The sequence below is a fragment of the Carcharodon carcharias genome, chromosome 1 (genome assembly GCF_017639515.1).
Source record: "Carcharodon carcharias isolate sCarCar2 chromosome 1, sCarCar2.pri, whole genome shotgun sequence".
NCBI classification, from domain to species: domain Eukaryota; kingdom Metazoa; phylum Chordata; class Chondrichthyes; order Lamniformes; family Lamnidae; genus Carcharodon; species Carcharodon carcharias.
This window is the reverse complement of record NC_054467.1, coordinates 145,741,007-145,760,614: the sequence shown is the minus strand read 5'-3', so window position 1 is coordinate 145,760,614 and position 19,608 is coordinate 145,741,007. Positions and strand designations below refer to the sequence as shown.

Genomic DNA, 19,608 nt, shown 5'->3' with positions numbered 1-19,608 from the left:
TCCTACTATCCAGTTAACTAACACTGAAACATTAGGATGGTTAGACACCATGGCCAGAATTTTCCCATTGGCGATTTGGGGGCGGAGCCCTCTCACCGACGGGAAAATAATGCGGGATGACATTGGGCGGAACCCTGACATCATGGCAGTCCCTTTAGGTTTTCAGGAAGGTGGGTGGACAGTGAAATCAGCTGTCCGCCCACCAACCTGTCAATGGCCAATTAAGGCCATTGACAGGCTAATTAAGATTTTTAAAGACCTGCCCATCCAACCTTAAGGCTGGCGGGCAGGCCAGGAGCCCCAGCGGGCTTCTGATAATACATGAAACCTCATCCACCAGCGGGATGAGGTTTCATGTTCCTTTTTAAAAACTTTAATAACTGTAATGTGATATTTATTAACATGTCCCATCTCATGTGACATTGTCATATGAGGGGGACATGTTAATACTTTCATTTCTCTAATTTTTAAATTTTGTACGCTATCAGTAATCTCCCTGAGACAGCACCTTGTCTCAGGTAGCAGTGCGCTCTTTCGCTGGGGATTCCCTCCACCCCCTGCACAGGAAGCGCATAGCACTTCCTATCGGGAAGGCTACCAAGGGCAAAATTCTGCCCCATGTTTTCATACTTAGGTGCAGGACAATGAGAAGATCTAGTGAGGCTACTTACAGAATCTAAAGGTCTCTGTAGGGACAAACCAGGATGTACAACTTTAGCCTTATATGATGTGGATGTAGGAGAATCCAATCCTGTAAAACAGCATCCTTATTGCTTAGGGCCACAGAAACAGACTCAGGTGAAAGTAAAGATCCAGTGCATGTTAGAAAATCACTTCATTGAACCTAGCCAAAGCAGCTTGGGTTCCCCTGTTGTGTTAGTGCCTAAACCAGATCATTCAATCAGGTTGTATATAGACTACAGAAAGATCAATGCTGTAACAAAAGCAGATTCCTACCCAATTTCTCATTTGGAAGATTGTATTGACAGAGTTGGCAGTGCTATGTCTTTTTTACTAAAATAGATCTGATAAAGGGATATTATCAGGTTCCTTTAGCACCCTGAGCTAAAGAAATATCAGTCTTTGTCATGCCAGAATGTCTTTTCCAATGCCAAGTAATGCCATTTGGGCAAAAAAATGCCCCAGCAACTTTTCACAGGCTAATGAACCAAGTGGTGGCCAGTGTTCCTAACTGCGTGGTTTATCTGATATATAGTGACACGTGTAAACACCACCTGAAACAGCTAGAAGCCCTGTTTAAAAAATGGTCTGCTGATCTGGTAATAAACTTTGCCAAAAGTAAATTTGCTAAAGCGCGAATAACTTATCTAGGGCATATATAGGGCAAGGACAACTGTTTCCAAGAACAGTGAAAATACAGGCATCAGTGGAGTTCCCTGCCCCTAAAACTAAACAACAGATCATGAAGTTCTTGGGGACATGTGGGTTTTACCGCAAATCTGTTCCAAATTTCAGTACTATAGCAGCTCCACTGATGGACTTGCTACAAAAGAAGGCAAGGTAGTGTGGACGGGAGAGTGCCAGGCATTTTTTGAAAGGCTAAAAGAATTATTGATCAATGAACCAGTGCTCAGTGCTCTAAATTTAACTAAATCCTTCAAAGTAGCAATTGATGCTAGTGACCTGGGTGTTGGTGCAGTCCTGTTACAAGAAGAAGAATTGGGCATTGAAAGGCCAGTGGGATACTCTTCCAAAAAGCTGAATCAACATCAAAAAAGATACTCTACAGTTGAAAAGTGGAAAACTGGTTCTTAATCATTTTGATGTATATGTCCACCGTGGATACAGGGAGACACGATATCCTGATCACAGCCGCTTAGCCTTTGTGGAAAAATTTAAGAACAAGAATGTCAGACTATTTCAATGGAGTTTATTATTATAGCCTTACCACTTAAAGATTGTCCTCATTGTGGGGAAAAACAATGTAATTGCTGATGCTTTGTCTAGGATTTAACTTTGCATTAAATTTGCTAAAGGCCAAAGCGATACAGAGAATAACTGTATTAGCTTTGTATAAAAAGTGAATGAATGACAGTGTGGGTGTCTTTCAGTATTTTTGTTTATGTTTTATTATACGTCGTAATGAAACGCATAGAAATTTAGGCATTTCATTTCTCCAAGACGGGAGGTCTCATGAACACTTTAATCATAGAAAATGGTTCATCTTCAAGGACAAAGAACATTCTGGAAGAACTTGTGTTTTAAAGACGTTGTTCTTAAGGGATTAATGCAAGAACTCTGATTGCTTTTCTTGGAAGAGACATCCATTTACAAGAAAAGGTAATTAAGCAGTTGTAAAGAAGTTGGTGGTGTACAAAAGGGGCGACATGGTAGGTTATAGCTCTGGAAAGAAAAAGCAGGCCTGGAAACTGTGTTTAAAAAGTTGGCTTTGGTTTTGCTTTGAGTAGATGGAGGACCAAGTTCTTGTGAAAGGACGACAGCAGCCATTTTGCAGTGCAGAGCCAGCCCACAGCCAGAAGTGAATATAAGCTGCTCCTAAGTTGCGCTACATGCTAGATTTGAGTACCTGCAGTTGTTCCTCGAGTCCACCAGAAAAGCAGAGTAAGAGTTAATGACTGTTTTACAGATCAGCGCCAAGCGACGAACCACATTCCCCGGATGCCATTTCAAGGACTCCATCATCTTTCCTTTTACCATTGAACCATTGAATTTTAACTTTTGGCAGAATACCTTTCTTTTTTGGTGTATGTGTGTGACTTAAGGTATATCAAAAGAGTAATTAGTATACTTTTATATTCCATTCTTCATGTTAATAAGCTTTGCCATTCTATTTGAAAAGACTGTTTTTATAATAAACTAATAAGTTTGTTGTTATTTTTAAAATTCATTCATGAGATGTGGGCTTTGCTGGATGGTCTGCATTTATTGACCATCCCTAGTTGCCCTTACGAAGATGGTGGTGAGTTGCCTTCTTGAACTGCAGTCCATGTGGTGCAGGTATACCCACAGTGCTGTTAGGGAGGGAGTTCCAGGATTTTGACCCAGTGACAGTGAAAGAACGGTGATATATTTCCAAGACAGCATGGTGAGTCACTTGGAGAGGAACTTCAGGTGGTGGTGTTCCCATCTATCTGCTGCCCTTGTCCTTCTAGATGGTAGCAGTCATGGGTTTGAAAGGTGTTGTCGAAGGATTGTTGGTGAATTCCTGCAGTGCATCTTGTGCACACTGCTACTACTGTGCATGATGATGGAGGGAGTGAATGTTTGTGGATGTGGTGCCAATCAAGTGGGCTGCTTTATCCCGGATGGTGTCGAGATTCTTGAGTGGTTTGGGAGCTGCAATCATCCAGGCAAGTGGGGAATACTCCATCACACTCCTGACTTGTTCCTTGTAGATGGTGAACAGGCTTCAGGGAGTCAGGAGGTGAGTTACTCATTGCACGATTCCTTATTTCTGACCTGCACTTGTAGTCACAGTACATAAATGGGTATTCCAGTTCAGTTTCTGTTCAATGGTAACCACCAGGATGTTAATAGTGGGGGATTCAGTGATGGTAATGCCATTGAACATCAAAGGGCGATGGTTGGATTCTTTCTTGTTGGAGATGGTCATTGCCTGGCACTTGTGTGGCACGAATGTTACCTGAAACTTGTCAGCCTAAGCGTGGATATTGTCCACGTCTTGCTGCATTTGGACATGGACAGCTTCAGTATAAAAGGAGTCACAAATACTGCTGAACATTGTGCAATCATCAGCGAACATCCCCACTTCTAACCTTATGATGGAAGGAAGGTCATTGATGAAGCAGCTGAAGATGGTTGGGCTGAGAACACTACCCTGAGGAACTCCTGCAGTGATGTCCTGGAGCTGAGATGACTGACCTCCAACAACCACAACTATTTTGCTTTGTGCTAGGTATGACTCCAGCCAGCAGAGAGTTTTCCTCCTGATTCCCATTGACTCCAGTTTTGCTAGGGCTCCTTGATGCCACACTGAGTCAAATGCTGCCTTGATGTCAAGGACAGTCACTCTCACCTTACCTCAAGAGTTCAGCTCTTTTGTCCATGTTTGAACCAAGGCTGTCATGAGGACAGGAGCTAAGTGTCCCTGGCGGATTCCAAACTAGGCATCAGTGAGCAGGGTTATTGGTAAGCAAGTGCCACTTGATAGCACTGTTGATGATCCCTTCCATTACTTTACTAATAATGGAGAGTAGACTGATGGGGCGATAATGGGCTGGGTTGGATTAGTCCTGCCTTTTGTGTACAGGACATACCTGGGCAATTTTCCACATAGCCGGGTGGATGCCAGTGTTGTAGCTATCCTGGAACAGCATGGCAATGGGCGCGGCAAGTTCTGGAGCACAGTCTTCAGTAAAACTGCCAGAATATTGTCAGGGCCCATAGCCTTTGCTGTGCCCAGTGTCTTGATATCACGTGGAGTGAATAGAATTGGCTGAAGACTGGTACCTGTAATGCTGGGATCCTCCGGAGGAAGCCAAGATAAATCATTCACTCGGCCTATCTGGCTGAAGATTGTAGCAAATGCTTCTGCCTTATCTTTTGCACTGATGTGCTGGGCTCCTCCATCAGTGAGGATGAGGATATTTGTGGAGCCCCCTCCTCCAGTAAGTTGTTTAATTGTCCACCACCATTCATGAATGGATGTGGCAGGACTGCAGAGCTTAGACCTGATTCACTGGTTGGGGGATGGCTTAGCTCTGTCCTATCACTTGCTGCTTATGCTGTTTGGCACGCAAGTAGTCCTGTGTTATAGCTTCACCAGGGTGATATCTCATTTTAGGCATGCATGGTGCTGCCATCCTGCACTCTTCATTGAACCAGGGTTGATCCCCTGGCTTGATGGTAATGGTAGAGTGGGGGATATGCCAGGCCTGAGGTTACAGATTGTGTGTGAGTACAATTCTGATGTGGGCTGCTGATGGCCCACAGCGCCTCATGGATGCCCAAACTTGAGTTTCTAGATCTGTTTGAAATCTATCCGATTTTGCAGGGTGGTGAACATAGAAACATAGAAAATAGGAGCGACAGTAGTCCATTCGGCCCTTCAATCCTGCTTCGCCATTCATCATGATCATGGCTGATCATCCGACTCAATAACCTGCTCCCGTTTTCTCCCCATATCCTTTGATCCCTTTTGCCCCAAGAGCTATATCTAACACCTTCTTGAAAATATACAATGTTTTGACCTCAACTACTTTCTGTGGTATAGAATTCCACAGGCTCACCACTCTCAGGGTGAAGAAATTTCTCCTCATCTCAGTCCTAAATGGTCTACCCCGTATCCTCAGACTGTGACCCCTGGTTCTGGACTCCCCCACCATCGGGAACATCCTTCCTGCATCTACCCTGTCTAGTCCTGTTAGAATTTTATAGGTTTCAATGAGATCCCCCTCATTTTTCTGAACTCCTGCGAACATAATCCTAACTGACTCAATCTCTCCTCACATGTCAGTCCTGCCATCCCATCAGTCTGGTAAATCTTCGCTGCACTCCCTCTATAGCAAGAACATCCTTCCTCAGATAAAGAGACCAAAACTGCAGACAGTATTCCAGGTGTGGTCTCACCAAAGCACTGTATAATAGCAACAAGACATCCTTGCTCCTGTACTCGAATCCTCTCGCTATGAAGGCCAGCATACCATTTGCCTTCTTTACTGCCTGCTGCACCTGCATGCTTACCTTCAGTGACTGGTGTACAAGGACACCCAGGTCTCATTGCACATTCTCCTCTCTCAATTTATAGCCATTCAGATAATAATCTGCCTTCCTGTTTTTGCTACCAAAGTGGATAACCTCACTTTTATCTAAATTATACTGCATCTGCCATGCATTTGTCCACTCACTCAGCTTGTCCAAATCACACTGAAGCACATCTGCATCCTCCTCACAGCTCACCTTCCCACCCAGCTTTGTGTCAACTGCAAACTTGGAGATATTACATTTAATTCCCTCATCTAAATCATTAATATATATTGTGAATATATGGGGTCCCAGCACCGATCCTTGCGGTACCCCACTAGTCACGGCCTGCCATTTGGAAAAAGACCTGGTTATTCCTACTCTTTGTTTCCTGCCTGCCAAACAGTTTTCTATCCATCTCAATATACTACCCCAATCCCATATGCTTTAATTTTACACGCTAATCTCTTATGAGGGACTTTGTCGAAAGCCTTCTGAAAGTCCAAATAAACCACATCCACTGGTTCCCCCTCATCAACCCTACTAGTTACGTTCTCAAAAAATTCCAGTAGATTTGTCAAGCATCATTTCCCTTTCGTAAATCCATGCTGACTCTGTCCAATTCTGCCACTGTTTTCCAAGTGCTCAGCTATTAAATCTTTTATAATGGACTCTAGAATTTTCCTCACTACTGACATCAGGCTGACTGGTCTATAATTCCCTGTTTTTTCTCTACCTCCCTTTTTAAATAGTGGGGTTACATTAGCTACCCTCCAATCTGTAGGAACTTTTCCAGAGTCGATAGAATCTCGGAAGATAACCACCAATGCATCTACTATTTATAGGGCCACTTCCTTAAGTATTCCAGGATGTAGATTATTAGGCCCTAGGGATTTATCGGCCTTCAATCCCATCACTTTCTCCAACACCATTTCCCTACTAATACTGATTTCTTTCAGTTCCTCCCTCTCCCTAAACCCTGTGTTCCCCAACATTTCTGGTATGTTATTAGTGTCCTCCTTTGTGAAGACAGAATTTAGTTGGTCAGCCATTTCTTTGTTCCTCATTGTAAATTCCCCTGTTTCTGACTGTAAGGGACCTACATTTGTCCTCACCAATCGTTTTCTCTTCACATACCTATAGAAGTTTTACAGTCAGTTTTTATGTTCCCCACAAGCTTACTCTCATACTTTTTTTTCTCCTTAATCAATCCCTTGGTCCTCCTTTGCTGAATTCTAAACTTCTCCCAATTCTCAGGTCTGTTGTTTTGTATGACCAATTTGTATGCCTCTTCCTTGGATCTTATACTATCTCTAATTTCTCTTGTAAGCCATGGTTTGGCCACCCTTCCTGTTTTACTTTTGTGCCAGACAGGAATAAACAATTAGATAAAAACAAAAAATTGCAGATGCTGAAAATCCAAAACAAAAACAGAATTACCTGGAAAAACTCAGCAGGTCTGGCAGCATCGGCGGAGAAGAAAAGAGTTGACGTTTCGAGTCCCCATGACCCTTCAGCAGAACTGCTGAAGAGTCATGGGGACTCGAAACGTCAACTCTTTTCTTCTCCGCCGATGCTGCCAGACCTGCTGAGTTTTTCCAGGTAATTCTGTTTTTGTTTAGGAATAAACAATTGTTGCAGTCCACCCATGTGCTCTTTGAATGTTTGCCATTGCCTATCCTCCGTCATCCTTTGAGTAATGTTTCTCAATCCATTATAGCCAATTCATGCCTCATACCATCATAGTTTCCTTTATTAAGGTTCAGGACCCTAGTCTCAGAATCAACTACATTACTCTCCATGTTGATGAAGAATTCTATCATATTATGGCTGCTCATCCCCAAGGGACCTCACACAACAAGATTGCCAATTATTCCTTTCTCATTACACAATACCCAGTCTAGGATGGCCTGTTCTCTAGTTGGTTCCTCAACGTATTGGTTCAAAAAACCATCCCATATACACTCCAGGAGTTCCTCCTCTACGGTATTGTTACTAATTTGATTTGCCCAATCTATATGCAGATTAAAGTCATCCATAATTCCAGCTGTTCCATTATTGAATGGGTCTCTAATTTCCTGTTTAATGCCATCCCCAACATCACCACTACAGTTTGGGGGTCTATATACAACCCCCACTAATGTTTTTGCCCTGCAACATGATGGAGGGCATCCTCAATGTGAAGACGGCACTTCATCTCCACAATGGCTGAGCACCGATACTGTCATGGACAGATGCATCTGCGGCAGGCAGGTTGGTGAGGATGAGGTCAAGTATGTTTTTCCCTCTTGTTTGTTCCCTCACCACCAGCCACAGCCCCAGTCTCGCAGCTATGTCCTTTAGGACCCGGCCATCTCGGTCTGTGGTGGTGCTATTGAGCCACTCTTGGTGATAGACATCAAAGTCCCCCACCCAGAGTACAATCTACACCCTTTCCACCCTCAGTGCTTCCTCCAAGTGGTGTTCAATATGGAGGAGGACTGATTCATCAACTGAGGGAGGGTGCTATGTGGTAATCAGCAGGAGGTTTTCTTGCCCATGTTTGAGCTGATGCCATAAAACTTCGTGGGATTCAGAGTCAATGTTGAGGACTCCCAGCGAAACTCCCTCCCGACTGTATACCACTGTGCCACCACCTCTGCTGGGCTTGTCCTGTCGGTGGGACAAGACATACCCAGGCACGATGATGGTGGTGTCTGGGCATTATCTTTAAGGTATGATTCTGTGAGGGTCACTGTGTTAGGCTGTTGTTTGAATAGTCTGTGAGACAGCTCTCCCAATTTTGGCACTAGCCCCCAGATGTTGGTAAGGAGGACTTTGCAGGGCCGGCAGGGCTGAGATTGTCATTGTCGTTTCCGTTGCCTAGGTTGGTGCCGGGTGGCCCGTCCGATTTCATTCCTCCTTTGAGACTTTATAGCAGTTTGTCACACTGAGTGTCTTGCTGGGCCATTTCAGAGGGCATTTAAGAGTCAACAACATTGCATCTGGAGCCGCATGTAGGCCAGACCAGGTAAGGATGGCAGATTTCCTTCCCTAAAGAACATTAGTGAACCAGATGGGTTTTTACAACAATCAACAATGGTCCATGGTCATCATTAGATTTTTAATTCCAGATTTTCATTGAATTCAAATTTCACCACCTGCCATGGCGAGATTTGAACCAGGGTCCCCAGAGCATTACCCTGGGTCTCTAGATTACTAGTTCAGCGACAATACCATTATGCATCACCACCCCCCATTAGTGAAAGAAGCCTGGTCAAAGTTTATTTTATTCTGGGAAACAGTAGCGAAGGTAAACAATTGGCCATTTTGGTGACTAAATTGAACATTTAAACTAATATTGTGACCTGAGGAGCAGTGGGGCTAGATTAACTATGCACTCCTCCCATTCCAGCTGTAACAAGAGGGACACTAAGCCATTGGCCTATTGGTGCCATTGAGTGTGTAGAAGCTGCAGACAGTGTGATCTGTGCTCACTTGGGCAGTAGAGCGGGGTCGTGACCTTCTTGGCATTGTTACGCCATAAGAGGAGGGTGTAAGGCTTCAAGAAACCATCATGAGTGCAACTGAGCACAAGTAAGTCAACAGCTGGTAATGTGCTTACAATTCTCAAATACTAGATCATGTGGCGAAGAGGCGAATCATTCTCCACCAGAGAGGCAGAGCCTCAGACATGCAAGAGGCAGCGGGGAGCGATGAAGGGCAGAAAGGCAAAAGAGGCCTGACCTGGTACACCACCGAAGGCAAAGTTGCTTGAAAAATGTCAGAGAACCAGTGCTGCAGGAGACTGTGCCTACCCAGGCAGATGGCCACCGAGGTTTGTATCGTCATAGCAGAAGATCTCACAATTTGCAGTACTGCTGGCCATGCCCTGCCAGTAGCCGTCAAAGTCATTGTGACCTTGAATCCATTGCCTCTGGCTCCTTCCAAGGATTTATGGACCTTGGTGGCATCTCTCAAATGGCTGCTCACCACTGTATCTCACTGATTGCTGATATATTATTTGTGAGAGTTGGCTAGTACATACAATTTTAAACAGATGGGCTCTCCCATGCACAGAGGGCAATGGGAATTGCCTCCCTCCATCTCTGGGTTTCTTCAGGTGCAGGGAACCTCACAGGGAATCATTGATTGCACCCATGTGGCCATCAAGGTGCCACGAGAGCATCCAATCAGATTCATCAACAAGGAGAACTTCCACTCCCTCTGTGTTCAGATGGTCTGCAACCACAACAAGAGATCCCTACAGGTGTGTGCTCATTTTTCTGGCAGCTGCCATGACTCCTTCATCCTCCAACAGTCCAGGGTGCTACAGATCTCCATTCCGCCAACTGCCCCAAACATTGCGGAGGCACAACCCTGCTCTTTGTTTTCCCTTCATACCTTTTTTTATGCTACAAGGTGTCATGATCTAATGTACGACCTGAAAGTGTGGTGGTAACTGATTCCTTAGGAACTTACAAAAGGCATTTGGATGCAAACTTGAAGAGGACTAATTTGCAAGGTAGGAGAATAAACTGCCAGGGTGCCACTGAATAGAACAGCTCTTGCAAAGAGTCAGCACTGGCAAGTTGGGTTGAATGACCTCCTTTTGTGCTGCAAGATTCAATGATTCTGTTCAGTTCTTTCTTTGTTGCTTAAATATTTGTCTGTAAGGTGCATGTCCATGTAAAATGATTACTTATCAAGTATAACAGTGCTAACCATGTCACCATTCATCTCACCATAATTCCTTTTTTCACTGGTCAAAACAGCTGCAGTCCTTCTTTGGCCAGTAGCTACTTGAGACTCTAAAAGACTCTCCAGTCATCTGGTGGAGTCAGCAGCCAAGATCTCATGTAAATGCATTTAGCACTTATTTCAGGATATAACTAATACTGATTTTCATGTTCTGGCTTGCACCCCTGGGTGAGACACAGTACTGACATTTAATGCTCAAATGCACTCAATAAAGTGCTGCTGATCCTATGCCGAATTCCTCTGAGAACTTAGGATATTGGCATTCTTGGCATTGAGAGTCCCCAGTTTCCTCCCTCTTATGTGACTGCACTTGTAAGGACAGAGGCCTTACCCTTTGAAGGAGGCCTAGTGTAACTGGGCCTTGGCCTAATGACAGGCTGTCGAATGTTATGCAAGAATGCATCAGATGGGCCACAGATTTTTGGCCCCATTAATTTCACTGAGACACCAATTATATCTTATCTATTTATTATGATAATTTCATTTCAGCACTATGTTAGAACATCAGTGCACTAGTTAGCTGCCAGAGATTTTTTAAAAATCCCTCACCTTTCTGTACACATAAAAGGTCCCCTAACAACATTGTTACAGTCTGAATAACTGTAAATACACCTTATAACGTAACTGAAGTAAGTGTAATCAATTCTATTGAAAATGTGATTAAGAAAATACTTGGAAAATCAATTCCTATTTACTGACTCATCCTTAAAAAACACTGTTATTTAAGTTAACTAAAATGTTATTTAATTTTTCTCTTTACAGGAGATTATGTCATAATGACAATATTCTTTGATCTAAGTAGAAGAATGGGGTACTTCACTATTCAGACCTACATACCTTGCTCGCTTACAGTGGTCCTGTCTTGGGTGTCATTCTGGATCAATAAAGATGCTGTGCCAGCGAGAACATCATTAGGTACAACTTGATTCCAAACAGATTTTTAGAGTCAAAACATTGACTATGAAGGAGCTGATGCATATAAATTGTTTTGTTAAAATGAACATTAATAAGAAATGAATGGAGTTTAAGAGACAAAGGGAAAGACATTAAAGTCATTGATGCCTGTTTTTTGGGTGCTGCGAGTGCCCTTAGAGCTACAAAATGACATTTGTGAGACACCATGTTTGTGTAGGCATTAGCGCATGTTCAGTGAACAACTGCTGGAAGTGTAGAGCTGGTGGTTCAAGAAGCCAGCTAACGTTTAACAGCTCCATGGCTGTCCGATCCCACCTTGTGATTTTTGATTGTGTCTGGAGAGCCTTCTTCTTCCCTGCAGATACAGAACATCTCTCCTCCTTCCATCTCCGTCTCGTCCATCAAAACCTCTAGTACAGCATTCAGAAATTGCGGAGCCCTCTCTCTCCCCTGTTGTGCTATTTCTCACTCTTTCCCAGGTTAGATTCTCTACAACAATGACTCCCGGCACCTGCTTCAGACACAATACATCTCCTACCTCCGCCACTATCCCACCACTAAATTTAAACAGTACAGGCCAGCTCTAAGTGATGAGTTCTACTTACTATATTTGGCCCTGCTAATGTGTCCAGCCATTGAGCAGCACAGTTAGTGTTAGCTGCACACAGAAATCATTCAAATGAATGGGTAGCAGGAAGCTTGTCTGCATTCAGGCAATGTGTCCAGGTCATCACTCATTGAGATCCCTCCATCTGTTTTCAAGACTATCCAATTAAGCCTTCAGGGTCTTTTTATTCCATCCAAATAAAGCTGATAGAACTCTAATTGTATGGTAGTAAAGTAGGCCATAGGTTATTTGGGAAGTCATCTTGTACACAACCAGATGCTGAGATTGAGAAAACTGTTCTGTCGCTCATTTCTGCTCACCTAAGGTGTAGCTGTAACTTTTAAAAGCAATGATTAGTTAGCTGTTGAAAATCCAGTGTGAGAAGGATAATATAACTTATAAGTGCATGTGCAAGATATGCTTATTCCTATTATCAGTTGTATCAACTTAATATTCCACAATTTTTTTGTAGCATTATCTTCACACACACTTTTCCTTTTTGGGAAACAAATGGAAGGATTCCTAGGCTGATTGAAACATGTTTACAAACACTCCTTCTATGGTCAACAAGTTCTGGCATAGGACCTGAACCCAGAGTTTCTGGTTCAGAGGCAGTGATATTACCACTGCACCATAAGGCCTCCCTAAATTGCCACTGAGAATTTGTTTCTGCAGCAGGACATAATAACATAAGTTATTTTTCTTAATCTGGACTTTAAGGGGAAAACGCTTTTAGAAGATACTTATTTATACTGCTTATCATGGTGATTATAAGATAGTTTCAGCTCTCCGGTATTTCAGGAATTAGTGCATGACTGTAGCCACCCCATCATCAATTCAGAATTTAAGGCTAGATATAAAACAATTTAAGGAGGCAGTCTCTAAATTTTACACAAATTGACTCAAACATGAACAAAAGTAACATTTTAAAATTTAAACATCAGGGGTTACAGGTTTACAAAAATGCTAAATGTATGCTGTCTGCTGGATAACTGGGCGCTTTCCTCTCAACATGGCTGCTTGGAGGTATTTGTCTGCCATCTTGAAAATTTCCTTTTGCTTGGGCCAAAGCTATAAATAAAAGCAAGTACAACCCCAAAAAGGACATGCAATTGTTTCACTCTGACCCCCTGAGCTCCCAAAGCCCAAGATCAGGAGCTCAAGGGAGACTTCCACTGACAGCAGGCACAAACGCCAATACTTTTACTTCCACTTGCTGCTCCTGACTTGTACTCAATCTCATGATTTATTTTGATTGAAGCTGCAATAAAAATCAAAGCTCTGCTGAATAAAATAGAGGAAAATCAATTTCAATTGAGTTTCCTTGGCAGTAGCAGTGTTTTAATCAGCATTTTTGCTTTCATATAGTAAATCTTTCTTAAATAATAATTGAATGCTTGAAAGTTTTTAGAGGTCCAAGTGAAACTTAGTACCTCAAATAACTGAAAACACCCAACTTTACCTCTCCGCCAGCTTTCTTGAACTTTCTACACCTTCTGTGCTGTCCGACTGCTAGTCTGGCACACAGTCTTGAATGAGCCACAATTTCTTCCTGTTAAGCTTTCGATAGACAAAAAACATTGTCTTCAGTCTCCCCCAGGAACTTTATTCCTCTCTCCAGACAGAAACACATTATTTGCCATCCTGACCTCCTAATTGACCCTAAGCTGAGCTCCTGATTCTCTCCTTCTCAAAGCATGTCTACTTTCACTTCCATAACATCACCCACTTCTGATAAAAGTAAAATACCGCAGATGCTGGAAATCTGAAATAAAAACAAAAAATGCTGGAAAAACTTAGCAGGTCTAGCATCTGTGGAGAGGGAAACAGAATTAATGTTTCGAGTCCGCATGGCTCTTCTTCAGAGCTAAAAAGTAGAAATGTGGTGGATTTTATACTGTTTAAGAGTGGGTGAAGCAAGTGAAGCTAGATAGGTCAGAGAGAGGTGGGAGTTAAGGAGAGATTGACAAAGATGTCATGGACACAAAACAAAAGAATGTTAATGGTAGTGGTAAAGACTAAACAAGGTGCAGATAGTGGCAAAAAGATAAGATAGCAGAATGTGTTAATAGCAGAATAAGGGTCAGTGCTCTGTGAAAACACAACATATAAACCAGTGACAGATGGCCCTATGCTGTGACCAAGGTTGGGGGGTCAGGGATGTTGGGGCAAAAGGAATTTTTAAAATTAAATAAATAATTAATTAAAATTAAAATGAAATAAAAAAAAACAATTGAATTAAAAAGGGATGAAGCTGGAGGAGAGAGTTAATGATCTGAAGCTGTTGAACTCAATGTTAAGTCTGGAAGGCTGTAAAGTGCCTAGTTGGAAGATGAGGTGCTGTTCCTCCAGTTTGCGTTGGGCTTCACTGGAACACTGCAGCAGGCCAAGGACAGACATGTGGGCAAAATAGCAAGCAAAATGGACGTCAGGGACATTCTTGCGGACTGAGTGAAGGTGTTTCACAAAGCAGCCAACCACTTTGTGTTTAGTCTCTCCAATTTAGAGGAGACTGCATTGGGAGCAGCGAATACAGTAGACCAAATTAAAGGAGGTGCAAGTAAAGCGCTGCTTCACCTGAAAAGAGTGTTTGGGCCCTTGGTTGGTGAGAAGGGAGGAGGTGAAGGGGCAGATGTTGCACCTTCTGCGATTGCATGGGAAGATGGTGTCAAGAGCAGATGAGGAGTTGGGGGGCGATGGAGGAGTGGACCAGGGTGTCATGGAGGGAATGGGCCCAACAGAATGCTGACAAGGGGTGGTGAGGGGAAGATGTGTTTGGTGGTGGCATCATGCTGGAGTTGGTGGAAATGTCAGAGGATGATCCTTTTAATGCGGAGGCTGTGGGGTGAATAGGTAGGACAAGGGGGACCTTATCATGGTTCTGGGAGGGAGGGGAAGGTGTGAGGGCAGAGGTGCAGGAAATGGGTCGGAAATAGTTGAGGGCTTTGTCAACCACAATTGTGGGGGGAGAACCTCGATTAAGGAAAAAGGAAGACATGTCAGAAGTGCCGCTTTGGGCCCACTTCTGTTCTTACTTCAGTCCACCTGGAGCTAAAACCTTCATTGATACCTTTGTCATCTCTATACTCAAAGATTTTCTGACCTCCATCCATTCTCCACACACTAGAGACCTTATGTCACCCAAAACCCTCCTTCCCATATTCCTATTGCGTATGAAGTCCTGCTTGCCCATCACCCCATTCCTTGTTTGTCTACGTTAGCTTGTGGGCCTCAATAATTAATCTTAAAATTCTTATCCTTATGTTTAATTCTCTCAATAACCTCAATTTCTCTTTGGGTAGCACCTGACAAACAGTTTTTCTTCTGTCTCTGTTATGTTGTGCATTCTTCCTTTCATCAACTCACCATTGGCAACTGGGTCTTGAGCCATTTGGGCCCCAATGCTCAGGAATTCTATTCCTAAATCTTTCTGTATCCCTCTCCTCCTATAAGACCTTTCTTAAAACCCACCTCTATGACCATGATCTTGAGCCCACCTCTTATAGTTTCCTTCTTTGGTTCAATGTATATTATTTAGTTATGCCTTTGTGAAGCAGTTTGGGGTGCTTTTCAATGTTAAATGTGCTATATAAATGCAAATTGTTGTTACAGTTTTGTTGCTATACTAGATTGCTTTAAACTATCTAACATGTTCAGTAAAGCACTGGGCCGTACGGCTGCTAGAACAAGACTTCTGCCTGACATAAAGCTGTGCCTTGACCTTGGTGCCTATCTTTTAGGTAGGCACCCAATCTCCATTGGGAAGTGCCGCTGGATTGGTAGTGGAGGATTGTTGGAGCAGACTTAATGATCTAGCAGAGTGCAGGGCTGCCAGTAGTCTCCAAATTGCTGCAAAAGTAGACATTTTTCCTTAAACTGTCTCCCCTAGTTGCTCCAGCTTGTGTATTATATCTCTGCATGGTTGAATGAAGAGGTTTTGCTGCTACAAGTTTCACAAGCATAAATGGATGAACTATGTCCTGAACTACATTCATCTTCTTATAATATATCCACCTATATATGGTGTTCCTTATGCAAATATGCCCAGGCAGCAAAAAAATAAGGGGTTAGAAAATAAGGTAGGTGCATGGCAAAGCACATCCTTGAGGTATTGTTTACTCCAGGCCCACCAAAAAAAAAAGTGAGTGGGCAGGAAATCTGCCCTTGACTTTATTTTAAACACTGCAGCATCAGCCTAATGTCTAACTATAATCAGGAATGATTTTAACATTGGTAAACGCTTTTACAAATTTTATCTTAAGCTAAGAAATTTGAGTATAGAGTCTATGACATTCTGACCACATGATCTTAAGTTCGAACATTGGCAATGCCTGATGCTTCAGTTTAGTATCTTGATGAGCTGAATTTTGTCACTTCTTTGGCAACCTTTTCAATGGAATATATTGGAGGAGTGGACAATGTCAATGATAGCAGCTATGGAGAAGTTCAGATCCTTGGCTTTCTCTTCGTTAACTGGAGGAAGGTATGCGTTAACAAATAACCTGCAACAATGATCTTTGAGACAACCAAGAAAGGACCATTAAAGACATTTGATGGACTTTGTTTTCTGTACATCACTAATACATTTTGCAAAGTGAAGGCAAGGTCTCATATACTCCATGGAATTTATAATAATTTCCATGTTCACCAGGTATTACAACAGTTTTAACTATGACGACGCTAAGTACAATTTCCAGGAAATCGCTACCAAAGGTGTCCTACATAACTGCCATGGATCTCTTTGTGTCTGTTTGTTTCCTCTTTGTATTCGCTGCCCTCATGGAGTACGGGACCCTGCATTATTTTGTCAGCAACAGAAATAACAGCAAAAAAAAGAAGCAGAAATCCAAACCAGCTGTAAGTTGTTTTTTCGGAAAAAAACTTATCATTATTGATTTTCAGTAAAATATCAGATTTTCATTTTAAAAAATGCAAGTTGAAATTTAGAATGTAATACTTGGGCCTTGAAATTACACTGTGAAAATACTAGCATACAAAGATCTGATGTTTGTACAAAGCCCTTTGCCTTATTGGAGATTTCCAATCAAGCCATTAACCCAAGGCCCTCATTACTTTTTCAGATGAATGCAAAAGATCCCATGGCATTATCCAAAGAACTCCCTGGAGTTCTGCTGTCCTGGATAATAACTATCCCTCAAATAACCCCTTCCAAGCAGATTATCTAGTCAATTAACTTATTACTCTTTGTCAGACCTTGCTGTCAGTAATTTTGTCTGCCGTCTTTCCCTACCTTGCAACAGTGATTGTGTTTCACAAGTTAGCTGGGATGCTTTGATAAATGCAAGTTCCTTCTTTCTAAATGAAATACTTGAAGTGGGTTAGTGTCTGTTGAAGTAGCTGACAAAGATTTCGGATGGTAATCATTACACAGTTATTTCAAGACTTTGATGTCCATGTCCACCCTTTAGGAAATATTATCAGCAAAAAAATATTTTGCATTGGAATATAATCACAAAGTATATTTTCATTATTGAAAGAGAACTTTGTGATAATACGGTTGAGTTGTTCACCATGGGAACTCCCAGTTTTTCTTTGGTTAATGCCATGGTATCTTTTGCATATGCCTGGAAAAGCCAGGTCAAGTCTTTGGTTTAATGGCTTGATGGCAACCCTCAAATAAGATATGAGGCAAAGGGATTTTGTACAATACGAACAATCCATTGCATTATACTTGTCAGCTTTATCACTGAGATTTTGTATACGTTATTATGGGCAGATATAGACTGATGTGTCACTTGATGAGTTTTGTTTCACACTGTTGTTAAATTAAAAATTGAGAGCAGAGAGTGGATAATAGAATAATTAAAGGTTAATTAATATATAATCATAATAATAGAATTAATAATAAGAATGAAAAATGAATAATATTAGCAAGTTAAATCAATGAAAATTCAAAAGCTGTTTTGTAAATTGTTATGGCCCGGTGAAGAGGGGTGAAATTGACTCCCCATATCATACCACTCAAAGTCTGACCCTAATGGTTTTCTTGTGAATTTAGAAGGATTGCTCACTGTCTGTGCTTAAATATTTTCATGTTCACTGAAAAGAAACTAGTCTAGCAGGCATTCTTGGGTTTAAAACAAAAAGGAATTAGTTTTTATTGAGTGAAAAACACACCCAGGTGAAGATGTAAAAATATTTAAAAAGATAAACCTGTTTCCCCTTCGCAACACACACACCTACACACACACACACGTATGCAAAGTTTACAAGTTATGGTGTAGGTAGTTACTTTCTTAGCCAAATTAAAGTTCAATGTTGAAAAAATTAGACTTCACTGTTTATGAGTCCTTGGCTGCAGCAGAAATTTTTCATGGTGATCTTGAAGTTCCAGAAGTAGAGTTGAAGCCCATGTAAAAATGTAAATTGCTGGAGAGAATTTATTTTTAAAACGTAACCTGTCTTTTCCAAAATGTCAATGTTTTTTGTACCCGAGGTTCCTTTCAATGAAAATTAGCTATCTCTTTGCTGGATTTTTAACTTTAATAGAGCCTTAACTTGGGAGAGGCGAGAAGGGAGCTCATCACTGCTTCATTGGCAGTCTTTCCAGACTACTGTTTTTGCAGCTTGTGTGCTGTATTAAACAGATTTCAAAAAAATGGTTACCTCAGTCACATGACCTCTCTCTCTCCATAATAATTTCAGAAGGTATTTGTCTAACTGATATCTGAACCAACCGTGGATTTTGTTTCCTGACCAGGATGATCTGATACTGTAATGTCCCAGCCATTAACTTCTGAAAATCCATTATCCATCTTGATGAGAGAGGAAAAACACCATTCCGTGAGCTATTCTCCCAGTAGACGCTCCACTTGAGAGGTAGCCTTTTAGATGAGCAAATGTGAGGACCATTTCCATTTACAGTAAATCCTTTTGAAGTAGTTCTTGACATCATCAGGTGTGAAATTCCAGAGAAGGTTGTTATAGCATATCTGAACTGAAAATCACATTAGAACTTTCCAAAAGCTGGCTAACTTACAATACCAGATGTCAGGTGACTTGTGACAGCCATTTCAAGTCAGTTTCTTTTCTTGCTTTTAAAAAGTCTGTTAAGAAACTGAAACTTACCAGTGAGGTCGAGAACTCCAATTCCCAATGAGCCTCAGGCCCTGTGCACCTGTTCATTAAGGAGAAAAGAACAGTGTGAAAACCATAGTCAAGTGTCCCAGAGAGAGGTACCAGGGACAGGGAGTAGTTCCAAGAAGTATCCAGAAGCAGGGACAAGAGGCAGGAGACAGGAACAGCTCCCAGTTGAATTAGGAAAAGGAGAAACAGTCTCCAATTATAGAGCGAGCTCTATAATTATGGAGTGAGCTCAAGAGAAGCCCTGAAAATTAAAAAGGGCAAGAGGAACTCTGAAGATCCAAGAAGGCAGCCAAAGGTTGGTGACTCCTTGCTGTGGGCCATTGGGGCAAAGTTACCTCTTTTGGAGCAGTAGTGTTCTGCTCGGTATGGCAGAGGATCTGAACTTGTACTTGTAAGTTGATGCTTGAGTATACTCAGAAATCCAGGGGAGTGTAATCTCGGAAGGCGAGATTGAAACCCTGCAAGATGGGTCAAAATTGAAGCTATCCGAGTGGAGCGACCTTTAGAGAGAATTCCAAGGTGAGATCTTCAAAGGTAAAGATTGGAAATCCTCA

At 42.1% G+C, this 19,608-nt stretch overlaps 1 protein-coding gene across 1 annotated transcript in view; it reads left to right on the top strand.

Moving 5' to 3' along the window:
* Positions 1-19,608, top strand: part of gabrg1 (gamma-aminobutyric acid type A receptor subunit gamma1) — a gene marked incomplete at its 5' end in the record, with an annotated part of 111,143 nt that overhangs the window by 69,325 nt on the left and 22,210 nt on the right. The window contains 2 exons of the mRNA XM_041190138.1: positions 11,188-11,340; positions 16,599-16,804. Coding sequence (XP_041046072.1) covers positions 11,188-11,340; positions 16,599-16,804 — 359 coding nt within the window. The remainder of the gene's footprint in view (positions 1-11,187; positions 11,341-16,598; positions 16,805-19,608) is intronic.